We start from the raw sequence: 19,128 nt of genomic DNA on the forward strand, positions 1-19,128 counted from the left end.
AATTATATACATTATTATTTGCCTAAAATTTCAGCTTTTTCTCTATTGTGACTAAACACTTTGTATGCCAGCAAGTTAGCATCTATAAAGTAACGCGAAACTGGCTTCCAGTGTGTTGTGTGCTTAGTTTTTGCAATTTGTACAGTGGACGTCTCTCATGATGTTAAGGCACTTGGGCAGAATGTAATATTTAGGGCAGTTCCATTCCTTGATCCAGACCAGATTCCAGAACATTCTGTGCTAAGACCTGATTAGTGCTAAGACCTGATCCAGACCTGATTCCAGAGCATTCTGTGCTAAGCATAGAATACTTCTCCCAGGACTTACAACTAGGCAGATGGGTGAAAGGGAATTCTGGCAGGAAGAACACCCGCCTAAATATCACTGTAAGCAAGGGAGGAGCTCTAAAATAAACCTGCTACCTAATAAGCATCCTATGCTTTCCAAGTTCTCATTCCTAAAGAGTCCCAGGCCTCTGAACAAAAAAGGGGATTAGCATTAAACCATAAAACCAAGAATGAGGTTTGTTTTTCTAATGACGGATCTTGAAGATAGCAGCTGATAAGGAATTGGCAGATAAGCATTTTATCAGTTAATGCTAAAAGCAGGCAGGAATGCTGTGTGGTTTTTAATGAAACTTGTATTTATGTGGCTGTTGCAAGCTTGAGTCAAAATGTGGGAAACTGTTCAAGTAAACAAGTGGCACTCATTAACCTTAGGGTTTTGCTGAAACGCCTGTAAACCTTGTTGCAATCCTATTTACAGCTGGCTTTGAATAATGAAATATAAGGGAGCCTTGGCAAATGGAGAGGCACATTTGAACCTGACAGCTAGGGAGCTCATTGGACCCAAAGCACAGCTGTGCAGGGTAGCTTCAGTCAAGGGCTGCTCAATATGTTTTTGCACCTGAGATCCCAGAGCAAAATCCTTGATTTAGCCTGACTCTCTTTTGTTAGCTAGATTCGTGTTTTGTACAACTGGCCATGTAGGTGTGACCTGCATTTCTGTTTCTAGGTAGCAACATTTTTGTAAAAAAAACAACAACCTACTACTGGTCATTAAATGAGCTTATTCAACTATCCAAGTATCCAAAAGAGCCTAGAGAGATTTTCAGTCAGCACAACACAAAACCGGTCCGCAAAAATTGTAGCACGTTCCACACCCCCTCTGCTTCCAACTACGTATTACTGCCATTCAATTGTAATAATATGTATTTTCTAAGTTACAATCTGTTTTATTTTAGCTCTAATAAAATAAGAAGATTAGCCACGCAACTTGGAGATTGCAAAACACACGTTGAAACAGAATTATATCTCCTGTGCAATCACTATGCACTGCCCTGCTAACATGTGGCCTTTTGGCCCCCCTCCCCCAGAAGCCTTCAGTAACATTTGTACAAAGAATGAAGACCCATTATTTTGTGTGTGTGTGTGTGCCATTCAGTTGTCAAACAAACTTTACCCTAAAGGAAGATGATAAAAGCACCCCCACCTCGCTTAATCTGTCTTCAGTCTGCTCTCCCTTTCTATAATAAGCAACCAATTTCATGCTTAGTTTCTGAAGCATGCAAACAGCTGGTTTCCGTCATGACTGTTTTCAATTGTTGCGACACTGTGTGTGTTTTTTAAAGATCATGAACTCCCTTTCCCTATGGAGAGAGGCATAATTTAAATGCATAAGGTTTGCTGTTTATTTTCAATAACATAAACTATACGACAACTTTGGCATAGAAATGGTGTTGCCTTTATAGTCCCCCAGCTTGGATTAGCAATTTGACCTTGACTATCATCGGACTGTGACAAGAATATAAAGCAGGCGATTTCTCTGGAGCAAACACTTTGAAGAACCTGCCTAGAATAGCATATTTTCTAGTGATGCACTTCATTAGGGGGGTGGGGGTAGGAAATATATCCCGGCAAACAAGGCCAGGATGTTTTCTTTCCTCCTGCTTTTGCTTTTAGATTTGAGACGACAAAAGTGTACTCGAATGTGACGTGCGGAATTGGAGCACCTTTCAGACTTTTTCTTCTGTTTACAACAAATAAATCTGGTTTTATTGACTAAGCAGTTTGCTTGTAGCCCTGCTCACTTTTTACTTAACATAATTCAGAGCTGGATTTAGATGTTAGTTCCTGCTGCCGGCTATTAATGGGCTGTAATAACAATATGAGTGAGCCCTCATCATTGCTAGAATCTGCAGTGGCGTTCGCGTGAGGCAGATCCATTTCTTCCTTTAATAACTCGCTAACTGTATGTTGCGTATGACCAAGACTTTTTCACTTGTAATTTTTATTGGTGTGTAGAACGCTATGATCTTCTCCACCCCTTGCAGCTTGTTCCTGATGTGCTAGAGAAATCAAATGCCTGTAAATGGCATTTCCAGCTGAGATTTAAAGAAAGCATATATCAGATCCTGCCAAGCCCAACACTAGTCAATGGATGACTCAGGCAAGGCATGTCGAGCAATTTGGAGCAAGTGGTTCTCTCCGTGCCAGTTGCTGCAGAAGAGCTGTGCTTTAAGATTAACAATGTGAAACGACATCCAGCATCTAACCTTAAATGGCAGGCATAAGATGTGGGTGAATTATTCAGCAATGCACAAATAATCTGCCATTCTTGATTGCTGTGTACCTTTTAAAATAATTGAGATGTTTGTCTTCAGTGTGCCTTTGGCCCAGACTCACTGGACTGCTCATAGGCTAAACTGAGCCAACCAGAATGCATTCACTTTGCTTTTGAAGGGGGAGTAGTTGGCTATCTGGTTTTGTGCAGCTTTCATAGTCTACAGATATCCATGAATTCATCCCAGGTTTTTTTATTTTTAAAAGAAGGATGCATCATATTCATATACCTGTGAACATGTCCAGGTAATCCTGGCAATTCCACGGTGCATCAGGTTTTGTGTGAAGATGCTGGGCCATGCATTTACATGTATTGACCCCATCTGCATGGTAGAGGAGCAGGTTGTGCCCCTCTCCTACAGTGTATATTTAAAGAAATGCAGGATGTATAATTTCCATTGGAGGCTGGTTCATTAGGACCATTAGTGCCCCACCAAACTCAGTCTGTCCTCAGCCAGACCCCCACCTGCCTGCCTTCTTACTTGAATCCAGTCCAGGTGATGCCCTGCCTGTCAGCTTCCTTCTCCTTAGTCTCAGTGTTGCCCTTGTAAAACTCAGTAAGAAGGAGGATGGGGACAAGACTACAATTAGTTGGCTCTGCCTGCCATTGGCTCTGGCTCCAACAGCTGTTGGGATCCCTGTCTTTTGCCTGTCATGGACTGGTTGGATGCAGAGGAATGGTGGGAGGAACCAGTTGAGGAACCACCAAGGGAAGAAGGCTCAGAGCCCAGGGATTGGTGGTGGGACAATGATGAGTGGTCAGAGGGAGAAGACTGGGAAGAGGAGGTGTCGGAAGTGGAAGGGGTAACAGGACTCAGTGAGCTGGGAGAGTCTGTGGCAGAGAGAAGTCCAGAATCAGAGGGAAAAGCCAAGGCAGAACAGGAGAGAGGCTAAGAGACACAGATTGATCAGACTTGTGAAGAGGCAGGGTTGACTACCCCTCCTGCTGCAACAAACTCCTTTCCCCCTCATCTCCCAGAACCAGAAGAGGCATGAAGTGGGAGGAGCAAAGATAGACACGCAGGCACAGTCTCAAATGCTTGGGGGCGAGGAACCTGCAAGGGAGGAGACTTAGCTGGCTGTAGGGAGATGGGGACCTTTATTCTTGGCAACTGCTTCTTGGGGGGAACACCTGAGTTGTTCTGCTCATTAGGCCTGAGACTCCTGTGCAGATCCTGTTTTGTTAATAAAGAGTCAACTCCACTTTGCTTGTGTGATTTAGTGCTGGCTTGCTCCTGTCACTGCCCCACCAGTTCTAATGGGCATCAGCTGCTGTTGACAATTTCTTCATTTCTGTACCACTGTTCAATCCAAATTCCCCACCCACCAAGTGGTGAACAGCATATAAATACAAAATATACAATAGAGGGCAATAATATGCCACAAGCATATAAAGTAATGTGATATAAGAGAGCAAGATATGGTAGCTCTATGTATCTATGAGACAATTGGTTATCTACAAAATTATGGAATATTGTGAAGTCTTTTCACATACTGCATTAGATCAAAAATAAGCCCACAACTGTAGTTGGGAGTGAACTACAGAGAGAGGGGAATGTGAAATTGTCCAAACAAATCTAGGATAAATAATATTGTCTAGATTTTTTTAGTGACGTATCTATACTTATCAATGTTGAAAGCACAAACAATGTTTATTTAGCATGTGTCTGTTGGCTGTGTGTGAAGATCCTTGCATTCTGAAGGACCCATGGGTTGTTGCTCCACCATTGCTTTTGTGTTCTAAGAGAGCACAGCACCATTTTGGGTTGTGTGAAATAACAACAGAATATTTCTCTTCTGTCCGCAGGACTTTGAATGGGCAGGAGACGGAACATCTACAGATAAAGCCCATTCAGGATCAGCAAGTGCAGCAACATGAGCAAGAACTCAAATACTTTATATGTCAGGAGTAAAAGTGTAAGTGGTTCTGTAATAATCTCTTCTTTATGAATTACCAATTCAGTTGATTGTGGTTTGAAAGAACTTGTGAAAACTCTGTCATCAACAGGATGTCTACAAATCAAACTAAAATTATTTCTTTTGGTTGTTTCTTCTCTTTCACTGTTTTGCGTATCTCCATTTCTTTTTTTCCTGTACAGAAAATATTTTTTTTTGGGGGGGGGAATCCTCCTATTGATTTATAGAGTGGGATTCAACTAATGAGTCCTGTCAGTGGAAGCTCCGAGCAAGGACTTCCACTTGCACAATGTGGCTTCCCCCCATTCTCCCCCCATGACCACCACGTCCCCTGACATTGGGCTTGGGCTTGGGCTTGGAAGGACCCCTGGAACAGCATGCAGCAAGGGGAGAAGGATGGGGATTGTTCCACCTGGCATGCCAAAACGCTTGCCCTGATGGAACAATAACCTTAGCATGTTGTTGAATTCTTCCTATGGCACTTAGGCTGAAATCTTAAACTCACTTACTTGGGAGTATATCCCAACGAGCTCAGTTTGACTTACTTCTGAATCATCCATGGGTAGGATTATCCTGTTAATTCCTTGGCATTTTTTGTTGGTCTATACTGAAACATGTGTGCAGAATGCCTGCAGCAAGAATATAGTTTATAGAGGCAATAAAAAAGTTTATCAGCACATTCATAGGCGAGAAGCATATATACAAACACCTTCTACAGTGGTACCCAATATGGTGCCTTCCAGATATTATGGACTACCAATCTTGCCGTCCTTGATGGTTGTATTATTTTAACAGGCCACACATAGTTCAACATCTTACCATATGGCAAAATATTTCATTACACTTTTGAGATGCTTCAAAAGGTATTATCCACATCCTTAGACCCCAGACAGCCAGAGAATCCCAAACACTTAATCTGCATGCATGGGGTTTCCATTCCATTTCAAATGTCACTGTTATAACAATTATTTTGCTGTGAGAGCAGGACCTTGAAATGTAAAGTAAATGAATGCCTTTAGCTAATTATGGGAGATCAAGGTCAGGATTATTACTCTGACGAGAGGAGAAAATGATTTTGTTTAAATAATAATAAAAAAAACCACCTTCGCAGTCATGTTCTTTATTGACTCAAAGGTGTTGCCGCAATTCTAGGATTTCAGCTTCATCTGTAGCCCTTCTCTGATTTCATGGGCCTCACAATGTCACTGTGCAGGCATTATTCTCTGCATAAGAGATCTCTGCAGGTGTGTGTTCTGACTCTCAAATTGCCAGGGTTATGCACATCAAAACCAAAGTGAAGCCATTGGTTCCGGCTTCCCTGTTCTTTTGCTTGTGTTCTTTTCATATAAAGGCAACCATGAAAGGTGCTTTAGAGCTTTGCTTCTACTCTCTGTAGCTCTGCAGAATTATGCAAAAATGCTACCATGCCGTTCACTTAGAAGAGAGTGTTTGAAAATGTACCTGGTATATTTTTTTAAAGAGAGAGAAAAATGTAGTGCCTGGTATTGATATGGGGTTGCAGCCAATGCTGATCTTACTCAGAGTAGACTCATTGAAATTAATGGACACAAGTAACTTAGGTTCATTCATTTCAGTGGGTCTACTTTGAGTAGAAGTTGCAGTGGGTGCAACCCATGGCTTCAAATCCCAGACAACCTGATGCCCTCTAGATGTTTTTGTGCTGGCTGGGGTTGGTGTGAGTTGTGGTCGTAAATAACTGGAGATCACTGGGTTGGCGAACGTTGGTATGAAAACACCAGGCTGTGGGGCAATTTTCTACAGCATGTTATCAAGGAAGAGAACTCCGCAAGGGAGGGGACTGCTCTTTTTTGGCAACAAACTCATGCTTCTTATAACACGTAGTTCTGCTCTGAAGCAAGAACGGCGATCAATTTGTCATGCCTATGTAAACCCTGCATTGGCCAAAAGGCTCATTTTCCTTATAAATCACTTTGCCCTTTCTCTTTCCCTGGCACTTTAATGTAAATAGCAAGACAGAAGCTCAACTGCTTCTGAACACCATGTATGAAAATGTTCCATTTGATCTTGGATGTTGCCTTGAGACAGAGAGGTGGGTGTAACTCCTTAGGTATTGTTGGGCTTGAAAAACTAAGGGTAGAGCAGGAAAAGGAAGAACAGAAGTCCTGAGTTCCAAAGTTCATGTACTGTGCATATTATATTTCTCATTTCTGTGAGACTAATCTCCAAAGGTAAAAGGCAAACTTAGCAATGGGTTGTTGTTTTTAATCACTAGAGAATTCTGATTTCAAGGAAGATTGGAATGGAGACTTAACTTGGCTTTCTCTCCTATCCTTCCATCTGCTAATTTCTGCTAATCTGTCCCCTGTCTTTCTTTCTCTTTTTTCCCCCTTCAAATTATAGCTGTATTGCTTAAAAAACCATTTCCTTATTAAATTTCTGGCATGATTTCAGCATGGTATAGATTTCTACGAGATATTATAATTTGAACTAGCAGGGAGGTTTTTACAAAGGAGGCAACGCCGAACCTGTCCCAGGTTTGGATTTCCTCCTTTCATTGTGGGCTTTGAAGGAGTGAAGAGCTAGGCCAGGAGAGGGACAAAGAGGCTGTAGTCTTCCAGAAGTTGTTGGACTTCAACTCCCAGCAGCCCTGGACAACATAGCCAATGGCCAGGGTTAATGGGAGTCCTGTATCTGGAAGACAGAAACTACTGCAGCATTACTCCTTCCCATGCTGCTGGGATAAATGGGGAGTCATGTTTCCTGAAACGGGTAGTGCTGGTGAAGGTAGTGTGTGGCTCTACCCACATGGTGGAGGAACTGTACTTTACTGGTTTCCATGCCATGGAGGCCCGAAGAATGATAACTACAAGACAGTTGGCCATTTTATTTTCTTCATGCCTTCTGTCCTGAGTACAGAAACGTGAGGTAAATATGAATATGGCTCACTTGTGTGAAACAACTCTTTGGTGGAGTGGAAATATAAAATTGGTTAATATAAATGTGAAGGAGTGGGGAGGGAACCAGCAGTGGAAAAACCGAACAGTAACTTAAATAACATAACGTTGCAAACTTAGCAGATTAAGTAGAAGCTGCTGCAAAGACAGAAAGAGACAGGGTGGTTTTGTCAACTGCCAGGTGATTGATTACAAGATACGATGCCGAAAAATCAAAAAGGTGTTCAACGTGAAAGCAGAACAGATGTGTGCAGAATGTTCAAAAATTGCTGAAGAAATCCAAGCAGCACCTGCTTCTTTTCTCTCCCTCCATCTCATCTTTCTGAGCCAGAGTTCATATTCTGGTTCCCTGTTGACTGGGTTTATTCATTTCTAATTTTTATTTATTAAATTTATATCATGTTCATGGTAGCAGACACAAAGGTGGCAAAACTTTGAATTAAAAATAAAATAAAACATTCAAAAGCATATAGGATATGTACTCTGCTAGCTAATCATGTCAAGGTTTCCAGGAACTGTATCTTTCATTTTTTAAAAAAGATATTTATTAAGAGTTTTTAAAATATAGCAAAATAAAAATAAAAAATAAACATACAAAATAAAAAGCAGTTAAAAACACACATTAATTTTCAATAACATAACTTCCATACACTTATTTCCTCAGACCTCCTCATGCCTCCCTTCTTTGTATTCCAGTTCGGTTTGTTAGTCCAGCAAATCCTTACCATTAAGCTTTTACCCATTTATGAAAACCTTTTTTTCCATATCTCTTAAAGCATTACAGCTGGAAATCACTTAGTTTCTATCCAACATCCTTCTAGCATTCATTAATTTTACAATATTTCTGTAAATAATCCTTAAATTTCTTCCAATCTTCTTTCACCGACTCTTCTCCCTGATCTCGGATTCTGCCCCAGGAACTGTATCTTTCAGCCATTATATGCCTAGGTGAATGTGGGGGACTGAGAAGACCCAACTGCGCAGCATGACCATCAGGGATTTTCCTACAAATCGTAAGGCTCAAGATGGTTGATACTGAAAAGAGTGCTCTTTCAGGTACTTGAATCCCAACCCAAGTCATTTAGGGCTTTGCACAGCACTACACACAGTGGGTATTGGGCCTGGTAGCTCACTGGCAGGCAGCCGGTACAACCTTTTCATGGCCGATAGATAATACATGGTCCCATTGGGTTGTCCCACTTACCAACCTGACAGCTTCATTCTGCACAAGCTGCAGCATCTGTACCATCTTCAAGGGCAACCCCACATAGAGTGCGTTACAGTAGTCCAGGCTGGAGGTAATGGACAACTGAGGCCACGTTATCTTGGTCTACGGATGGCTGGTGAACCAGCCTAAATTGGATCAAAGCACTCCTAGCCACAGAAGCCTCAGCAACAATCTGGAACCCAGGAGTAATACCAGAGTATGGACCTGTCCATTCAGGGAGAGTGCAACCCATCTCAAATCATGAGAAAATATAAGGTCAGGAACGAGAAGAGAAGGTAAGGCTAAAAATACTATGTCGCCTGGAACTTGCAAGAGACTTGGCATAAGAACATGAGAATCACCACCTGGATCAAGCCAATGTCTAGTCCAGTATACTTTTCTCACAGTGGCCAACCAGATACCTATGGGAAACCCACAAGCAGCACTCTCCCCTCTTGTGGTTTCCAACAACTGGTACCTAGAAGCATTACTGTGGAGGCAGAGCATAGCCATCATGGCTAGTAGCATACCAGAGATATGGTACCCAAAGGAAAAAAGTAACATCAGAAGTGGGAATGCACACAGACAGTACACCAGGGTCGGGAACTCATGAGGGTGCAGGAATGCAAGAGGCACAGGGCACATGAAGAGACTAGCCATAGCCAGGAACATGAAATAATAGCAGAGGCAAGTGAAATATAAGGACTTCAGGAAGAAGAGACGGGGGGAATAATTCCTGTCGCTCAGGCAACTGAACAACCTGCAGCATTGATATATGGGACAGTCACTCCCAGTTAGGCTTACAGCTGTGCCAGAATGTCTGAAAAATTCTTTTTTGGCCATTCAGTGAGTGGGCAGGTGCAGAACAAATCTCTCCTGAAAAATCATAGGGGATGGGAGAAATTTATCTGAAATGTTTGGAAGAGATTGCTGTTTACCTTGCTTAACTTTACAAAATGGCTAAGGCGTTTCCATTTTCTCTTGCTTTTCTACCTTACTAATGCCACTCACTGCAGTAGAAGGCTCTCTCTCTCTCTCTCTCTCTCTCTCTCTCTCTCTCTCTCTCCCCCTTTCCCTCCCTCCCTCCACTGTTTTGTGCTATGCACTGCCTGGAATGACTTGGGAGCAACTCCACATTGCACCACATGGCTCCTGAGGCATTCTGGGAAGTGTGGCTGTTGGGAAACAATGTGAGGCTCCCCCCCCATCCCTGGCCACACCTCCTGGTGAAACCCAGCAGAGGAAGCTGCAACTCTTTAAGAAACCTTGGCAGAAATTTTTGCCACCCAAAAGCAGCAGAAACTGGAGAATTCTAGCCTTTATCTAGGATTCCTGAAGGCCAATGAGACTAAACGACACTATGCTGCTTTCAAAGCAATCACTCGAAGAGGACTCTCTTCATGTGAGGTCCATGTATCTGGGAAGCTCAGTGGCCTTGGCTGCAGCAAAAACTTTGAATCCTATTCTTCCAGCTTAGTTTCTCCTTAGTGGCATTTCTACTCATCTCTTCATTATTTCATTTATGTCTTAATTCAGGGCGCTTTCAGGTGTGGAAATTATTGCATTAGTTTTCCTGCTTATAATGCAAAGGCTTCTACCACAGTTTCTAACATTCCTCTTACACTGCATTACCACTTGCGCAATGGAAATGCAACTTTTTGATCAATATAGCATCATGTCACACTAAATTTCATTGACATCTGTGGATGGGTTTGACACAACAGCACACGTCACTGGTCATGTCCTCAAAACTACCATCATTTCTGCACATATGCACTTCTCTTCTCCTATGATTCACCCAGGAAAACAACTGTATGCTGGGATATCACCTTAATTTCCTATGATTTTCCTGACCAGCAGTGCTGCAAGTTCAATAAACTTGTGTCTGAGTACTTCTTGGCATAAACAAGAGTCAGATATGCAGACTGCAAGCAGATTCTGGAGCTGGAGAAAACACTGAAGCAGTGAGATAGTCTTGCATTACAAACTGAACCTTCTAAATGTATTCACAAGCATCATTTCAACAAAACTCCCACTGGTGTTTGGTTAAGATTAGGAGATAGTGACTCTTCCTGACTGGTAGAAAGAGAGGTGAAATCGCACTTGTTGGAGGAAGAAGAAGAAGAAGAAGAAGAAGAGTTTGGATTTGATATCCCGCCTTTCACTCCCCTTCAGGAGTCTCAAAGCGGCTAACATTCTCCTTTCCCTTCCTCCCCCACAACAAACACTCTGTGAGGTGAGTGGGGCTGAGAGACTTCACAGAAGTGTGACTGGCCCAAGGTCACCCAGCAGCTGCATGTGGAGGAGCGGAGACGCGAACCCGGTTTCCCAGATTACGTGACTACCGCTCTTAACCACTACACCACACCACATAGAATGCATATCTTCAGCGGTGTGGTAGCATAGAGGAAATGGATATGAAGAGGAGTAGGCAGGAATGAATTGGGTGCATAGAGACCTGCACATGCCACGTAATCACATCAAATATCTACATCCTTACAGAAGATTGATCCCTGCCTCTGTCAATCTGTGGGTGGTGACATCATCCCAAAGGAAGGAGTAAGGATGCTTCAGGGTTCCTGGATGCAGCCCGTATTACCACTGTTTGGTATATTATCACAGAAGCATTTGTCTCACCCTGTCTCCTCTGTGATAGTGGACTCACTGGGAAAAGAAGAGGGCAAAACGTTTAGAGGCAAGAATAACCAGGCTTTTCTGCCATGCTAAAGAGGATGCACATCTGCAAAGGATGCAATACAAGGAGTTCCAATAGGGGAAAACAGGGAAGAATTATTGTGTATACCTCAGACACTTTTTTATTTTTAATTTGACATCTGTGCCGTTTTGTGTTCCTTAAAAATTGTATATATAGGAATGGTTCACATAGCCTCTGCCCCATTCATGTGAGTAGGCCCAGTTCATTTTTGAAATACATCATGCATAGGTAAATGTTACTATGCACTAGGCAGATATTTGACTATGAATGCTAGAGAAAAACCAGAAATGGCTGCTGGTTATATCCATTATAGAGTCTGGCTCACACTTCAGTTTCCTCCTGTGATTGTTGTCATATGAGTTCACAAAGGCTGCTCACCTTACATGTGGGCCATTTCTCATTGCATGCCCACTGTCAAGTTTATTAAATGCCGAGGGGAAAGCCAGAACACACACAAAGAAATTTATGCTGGAATTCATTTAGTATGGTAGTATATTGCCAGGTTGAACCACAAGTTTGGGGGCAAACTTTTTTTTGGTTCGAAAAAGTGCTTTAGAGCAGTGTTTCCCAAACTTTTTTGGGCAACGGCACACCTGTTTACTGAAAAAAAATCTCGCGGCACACCACCATTAAAGCCCCGCCCCGTGACGTCAGCGCGCAGCGTCACGCCGGGAGGGACGCACGAAAGTGAAAGTTTTTTCCCTCCCCCTTGCCGGGGAACCTTCAAGCTTTGGGGGTGGGAGGAGGCAGCAGAGCGAGGGACTGAGGGACGGCGGCAACTGAGGCGGCGGCTGTTGTGCTGGTGGCGGCGATAGCGGGCGGAGGAGGGGGCGGCGGCGGGGCTTGAGGAGCCGTCGCCGGGAGTTGCTGCAGCTCCTCGAAAGGCTTCTCTCAGCTGCGCTCAATCCGCCTCGGAGAGGATTTCCCCTCCGGTCCCATGCGTTCGTTTGGGGCATCGCTCCGGCTGCTCCCTCTCCCGCCGCGCAGGAGCGATGCCTCTCTCTGGCTCTCCCTCCGCGCAGGCTGAGGGAGGGAGGGAGGTGCGCGTGTGACCCGTCTCTGCTGGGAGACCAAACCCAGTGAGGCAGAGTCGCGCGGAGGCGCCCAGGCAGCGCTGCCGGCTGCGAGGAGGAGCACCAGGCAGCAGCAGGAGGCGCGGCCTCTCCTCGCCGCCGCTGCCCCGCCTCTCGCCGCCCGACTCGCCCGCCTCCCTCCAGGCATCTCGCGGCACACGAGGCAACGTCTCACGGCACACTCGTGTGCCGCGGAACACCGGTTGGGAAACACTGCTTTAGAGGTCTTCAATGTGTTTTGCAAAAACACACCAACCCAGTTTGCTTCTTCCTTCCCCGTATGCCACTTTAGCAACAATAAAAATAAAAATTGGGTTTCCTAGTAATACAGTTGCCATTACATAGCTGATCAAATTTGGCTGTGGTGATGATGTAATGAACAGCAAGCGAAAGCTCATGCAACCTTTTAAACATACATACATATATTACAAGGTATGATTTTAACATACATTCCCACTCAAGTGAGAGCTGACATCTGGCAAAATGCTCTGTGGAAAGCAAGGTAGTTAAGTGAGCAAGGTAGAACCAACATGCTGAGTTAAAAGGGACTTCAGGAAAAGTTCCAGAAAGTTGCCACTTTGCAGAGAGCGGCTGCTGGGTATCTGGGGTCATGTGCTCCCGGTGCCAGTGAACATGCTTCCACAGGAAGCTGTTAAATGGAAACCAACTGGTGTGAAAAAATGAGGGCGTACTGGGGAAATGCTAGAAGAAAGGAGCACTTCCTCAGAGAGAGAGAGAACAATCAGTCTCAACACTATGGAGCAGATGGCAGTGGCAGCAGCAAATGTCATGGAGGAATCAAGAGACTGGTGCCTGCCCTGTATGCTCATGTTGGCCCGAGAAAGAAGTATCAGGATGGAATTGAAGAGTGTGCATTCATATGCATATTGGTTTTTCATTTGTTTTATACTGAAAACAAATGAGAAAAACAAAACAAAAAAGGAACATGGGAAATAAATGTAATTAAACTTTTACATTTGTTTTCAACTAGCTGGCATTGCAGACACACTGCAGAGGTGAGACAGCTTCATGCAGGACTTTGTCTTGGATAGCGCATGAGAATAAACCTCAGGTCTTGCTTCAGCAGGAGTTACTCTCAAACTGAGCCTTGTTTATGAGCTGTAGCTAGCCCTGCTTAGGGCTCATCCACGCTTCCTTCCCTCTGTTCTTTCCAGGCACAGTCTGTGATTTAAAGCTCATACTCGCCAACATTTTTCTGATGGAAATAGGGATGACCTAAGGGACATTCTGGGATTAAATAATAATAATAATAAATTTTTATTTCTACCCCGCCCTCCCCAGGCAAGACCAGGCTCAGGGCGGCTAACAACCAATAATAAAAACAAGTTGATTAAAATACAATTTTTTTAAAAAATTTAAAATACAACATTAAAACATTAGGATGCAGCCTCATAACAGGAGGAGAAAGGAAAAAGAAAGCAGGGGAGGGAATCAAACTGATTCTATGCTAAAGGCCAGATGGAACAACTCTGTCTTACAGGCCCTGCGGAAAGAAATCAGATCCTGCAGGGCCCTCGTCTCATGAGACAGAGCGTTCCACCAGGCCGGAGCCAGTGTTGAGAAGGCCCTGGCTCTGGTTGAAGCTAATCTAACTTCCTTAGGGCCCGGGACCTCTAGGGTGTTGCTGTTTATGGACCTTAAGGTCCTCCATGGGGCATACCAGGAGAGGCGGTCCCGTAGGTACGAGACCAGAATGGCTTCTGTAAATCCAGGACTGTCCCTGGAAAATAGGGGCATGGAGGGTCTGAAAGCTCATATCCAAATTTCATTTTCTTTTGCTCCGTTTTCCTGTGAAAACCCGCTCTCTAAAGTTCAATCAGAGCAAATATCAATCCACAGAAAACCCGAATAGATGTTTGCTCCAGTTCAGCTTCAAAGAGTGCATTTTTGTTAGGGAAGTTTGGGGCAAAGAAAACAAAACAAGACAACGCGCTCGGACATGAACTGCTGCCTGGAAAAAGTGGGACAAAAGGTAAAGTGGATGAGCGCTGAGAGTTGCTTCTTCATACAAGCTTCTTCATACAAGTTGTTTCTTCATACAAGAGTTGCTTCTTCTCAAGCAAACGCTTACTCCAAAAGAGTAGGTGAGACTGTGGTTCCACTGGAGATTCTCAAGTATAGTTTAGAGGAGAGCAACACAACATCCTCAAACCAGAGGAGCACTGGCACCTTAGGCTCTTCCTGTGGATGTGTTTCTGGTAGGTTGGGTGCTTCTGGCATTTGGTCTGAGGACAATTTCTCTTCCCACTCTGAATCTGCAGCATCGTCCCCTGAAGAACTGAAGTCTGACTCCAGGGTCATGCCTAGAACACAAAGTAGAGTTCACAGGAAGGCCATAAAGAAGAGAGAGTGAGTGAGCAAAACAATACAATATATATCATAGTGGGGAAGACTGCAGCTAGGTGACCTGCATGCCTGCTTGGTCTTCTATCGATCTGCTACTTGTTGATGGGCAACTTCCGTCCCCTCCCTCCCTTTATCTTTGAACTGGAATTGGACAGGATAGCCATTCAAATAGAAGAATCCTTCAAACATAGAACTAGCAAACAGAGGACTGCCCACTGTAAAGTAGGGCATATGGCCACCCTACACAAAACCCATCACTGTAATAGATCCTAGGGGTTAGAAAAGAATGAGTCAATGTGATGAGGGCAATTCTTTTGAACACGAAGCAGAGCCTAGACAACAAATTGCAGTAAGATACACCCCCGGCATCGCTACTCTTCTGTTTGTCAGTATCATTGAGAGAGATGGAATGAAAGTGATCCAGATATGCGGCACTCTAGTATAAACTCTGATTAAACTATCACACTTATGTCTGAGTACAGCTGAGCGAATTTATCAGCAAAGAACCATGCAAAGCTATAATAAGGAATTGAGAGTGCATCTTCAGGGCCTAATAAACACAAGCTGTTCAGAGGAGCCTGGAACAAGGTGACTTGAAGTGAACAACAACAACAACAACAACAATAACAACAACAACAACATGCTGCCACAAGCACCATGGAAGATGCATGCTCTGTCCCATTTGCAAAAGTCATCTTCTTCTGCTGAGAACAAAACTAAAGATGGCAGGGGTGATGTGGGGTGATTTTCTTGATTACCTTGATTATGAGCTCATGTGCCTTGATCAGGTGGTGTTCTGGCCACAATAATGGCCTTTTCTCAATGCCTCCAATCACCAACATATTTTCCAGTGCAAAATAGTATTCAAAATGGTTGAGAATGACAGGTGCATATTATAATTTATAGTCTACTCATGTTCATCTTTTTGCTTGTATGTCATCTAAAACAAGGACTTCTTCACAGCATGGACTCCAGCTTATTCACTTTTCTGTGATCTGGAATTCTATTGTGATCAGGAATTCTATTGTGTTTTTCCCCCAGCCCTGGAGAAACCCATCAAGTCTTCTGCTGTGGTTTATGATTCAGGGGCACACAGGTGGCTGCTGGTTGTCTGGGTCTTTCAAAATATTGAAACCATTAAATAATGTATGCAAACATCCTCCAGTGACTAACGGGAGGCTTTTATAATTTGCATTTGCACTGCAGATAATGTAGAAATATTTTAACCTAACCACCAGTCCTATGTAGACAGCCAAGCCTTACCCTATTCATTTTAGCAATTTTAGGTGTGCCCAGCACCACATCATATTGAACAGATATGTTGATGCTGAACTGAAAATGTAGGTAGATTCCATAAAGTAACATTTACTGGGAAATAGGGGGGAAAGATATGACTGTTTCCTAAGCAGAGGCACTGTTCTTAAAGCTCCTTTATTGCTTCAGTGGGTTTAAGTATAATGTGAATAACAACTGAGCAATATATGTATTAAACTGAAATGCCGAATTGCAGGCTCTGTCCTTGAACTCCTGGTCCATTCTATTGTTGTTTCTGTGTCAAATAACACATATGCCACCTTCCTTTTCCTGGGTGCTTTTGAGCAGAACGTGAGCTTGCATACCAAGTGATGCATAACAGCAAGGTGTGAGGATGAGTACAAGGATGTGTGCTGAATTGTAGCATGCAGAGCATGTAATGCATTCTTATGTATTTATGTATACTACCATAATAAATCTACTTTGCAAATATTAGGCTTGAATGTATTAATTGATGCATGCCTGTTGTGTTTTATGAGTGGGTGACTGTAGATATAAAATCATCAAAAAATAAAATAAAATCATGGCTCAAAGGAGTGCTGGGCAGGGCCTTAACATCTCTGTAATCTTCCCAAGGAGAAATGGATCTCTATTTTCAGGGAGGCTCAAGGGAGTAAAAGTGTTCAATGCATACTCCCCTTTACTAGTACTTTAGGTAGACAGCAGCGGGGATTTTCCTTTCCAGCGAGGCCTTCTTTTTCCTAGGAACAAGTGACACACTTGTCATGTAGCCTATCAGAGTTGGTGACATTAATGAGAGCAAATAAAGCTAATTCAGCATTTATTTCACTTGACTTAAGTGACAGTGTGCCGTACTCTGAATGAGCTCTACTCACTTTCAGTGCTATTATTACATAGTGAAGTCTGATTGGCTACAAGACCTGAAATCAAGAACTTATTAGAAAGAAAAACTAGCGCCAAAATAGCAGTGGAAGGAGGCTGAAAAAACTATTTGAACAGGTGTGAAAGGATATTTGTATTAGATAGGCATCCTCAATCTGGTATCCCCCAGCTGTTTTGGATGACATTTCCTGCCAGCCCCAGCCAGCAAAGCCAGACTCTCATCAGCCTCAGCATCATGTGTCTATCCTGGCTGGGGCTAATGGGAACTGTAGCCTATAGTTCAAAACAGCTGGAGGGCACTGGGTTGAGCGAAGGCTGGTGTTAGGGAGCGCCCAGGCCTGCCAAAGCTCTTCTTTCCCATCTGAATGCTTTGCCTCTGCATCCTTAACTCAGAATTCATTTTAATTGAAAATGGCAAAGATTCATCACCATCTTCAGCTTTTCTTATAGCTTTCTGATCTGCCTTCAGAGACTATGTCCAGACTGGGGAAAATATTAGTAACAATGAATAAACATCATCAGCTTTTAAAATTTGATGGATGTCAAGCTATCCTTTCCTGAATTAAGAAATCTTGCCATTGCAAGCCTTGAGAATTCCCATCATTACTTCCTTGTGAAACTCAAAAACCTTTATCTGTCTCTCACCAAAGACTGCAGAAAAACTTAGCTGCTACTAGATAAGAGGATTGGTCTTTATTAAAGCATTTTAAGGTTTTTTTATATAATCAATTTTATTGAAAGTTTTCAACATAGAATACAATAAAAGCCAAACTAAACTAGATAAAAATAAAACAGAAAGGAAAGGTAGAAAGAAAAACAAAAACCAAAAACCAAGCCCTCTGTCAAGTTTGTATCTTAACCCCTATCCCACACAAAGGAGGGTCTCAGCTGCGAGCTTCCCCCTTTTTAGTATGGGGTGGGGCAAAGATTTCAGCTACACCTGTTCTGTTCAGCGGCACTTAGTTCTGAGAAGACATTAATAGGATTGCACTATCAGGCAGGATACATGATAGAAGTTTACAAAATGTATGCATGGTTTCATAGGAGCCAACTTTAGCGGCTGAGGTCCTTTCAGCCCTGCCCCCCACTAAAATATTTGAGGAAACTGCCCCCCAAAGGTTGATGGGTATTGCAAGTGCATGTGCCACATGTTATGATTGAGGACAGGGCTTACCTGCCCCTTCCCAATACAGTGGTACCTCGGGTTAAGTACTTACCGGTAATTCGTTCTGGAGCTTGGTTCTTAACCTGAAACTGTTCTTAACCTGAAGCACCACTTTAGCTAATGGGGCTTTCTGCTGCCACCGCACCGCCAGAGCACAATTTCTGTTCTCATCCTGAAGCAAAGTTCTTAACCCGAGGTAATATTTCTGGGTTAGCGGAGTCTGTAACCTGAAGCATATGTAACCCGAGGTACCCTGCATAGTTTAAAAGAATGGCCAGAGCACCCCCACCAGCAATCCTAGACCACCTGGCTATCTAATGAAATTGATTGTCATTGGGTTACACAAAATATATTTAAAAATATGGAATTGGGGACAAAAATGAAATTAGTTGCCTCTGCATCTCATTGACTCTGGCTCCACCTACCATCGGTGGTTTCCCTCCCTTCTGGTCCACCAGCCCTGTTGATCAGTGGTTATGCCCCATGTTAGCTAAAAGGAATCTCCATTTCAGGAGCAGTACGCCATTGAATGCCAGTTAATCGGAGCAGGATAGCTTCACACCTAGCTGCTGCTGGTCTTCCCATAAGAGCTGGCTGACTGAGGTGGGAAGAAGGAAGCTGGGTTAGATTAGCCTCTGATGAGTCCAGTAGGGCCTCTTCCTTTCTTCTCAGCTCATCAATAGTATTCCTGAGCTTTCCATGCGACCATTTAAAAACTCAACAGAAGCTAAGAAACACCGACCTGATTTCTCTCCTTCCCTGCGTGAGCTTTGCAAATATTTTTATTTAATGTCCAGCTCCTCTTGTTCTAGGGCAGAATGTTTCATATCATTGATCTACCAGCAGGTGGCTATTTCAACATTACACGATGCACGCTGAGAGCCAGAGATTGCATAGCAAAGCCTGTGTCGGAGAAAAGGCGAGGAAGCATTTGCACAAGGGGTTGGGAGGAGGATAATTTTGCAGCGA

The 19,128-nt window shown here is 43.4% G+C and overlaps 1 protein-coding gene across 3 annotated transcripts in view; it reads left to right on the forward strand.

Annotated features, from left to right (window-relative positions):
- Positions 1 to 19,128, forward strand: part of PDE4D (phosphodiesterase 4D) — a 624,753-nt gene that overhangs the window by 79,218 nt on the left and 526,407 nt on the right. For all 3 annotated transcript variants that reach the window (XM_083465254.1, XM_083465252.1, XM_083465253.1), the window contains exon 2: positions 4,429 to 4,538. In XM_083465254.1, the coding sequence (XP_083321380.1) occupies positions 4,497 to 4,538 (42 nt within the window). In that variant the 5' untranslated portion in view covers positions 4,429 to 4,496. The remainder of the gene's footprint in view (positions 1 to 4,428; positions 4,539 to 19,128) is intronic.

Source organism: Podarcis liolepis (genome assembly GCF_965112155.1).
Source record: "Podarcis liolepis genome assembly, chromosome: 11".
In the NCBI taxonomy this organism is placed as follows: Eukaryota; Metazoa; Chordata; class Lepidosauria; order Squamata; family Lacertidae; genus Podarcis; species Podarcis liolepis.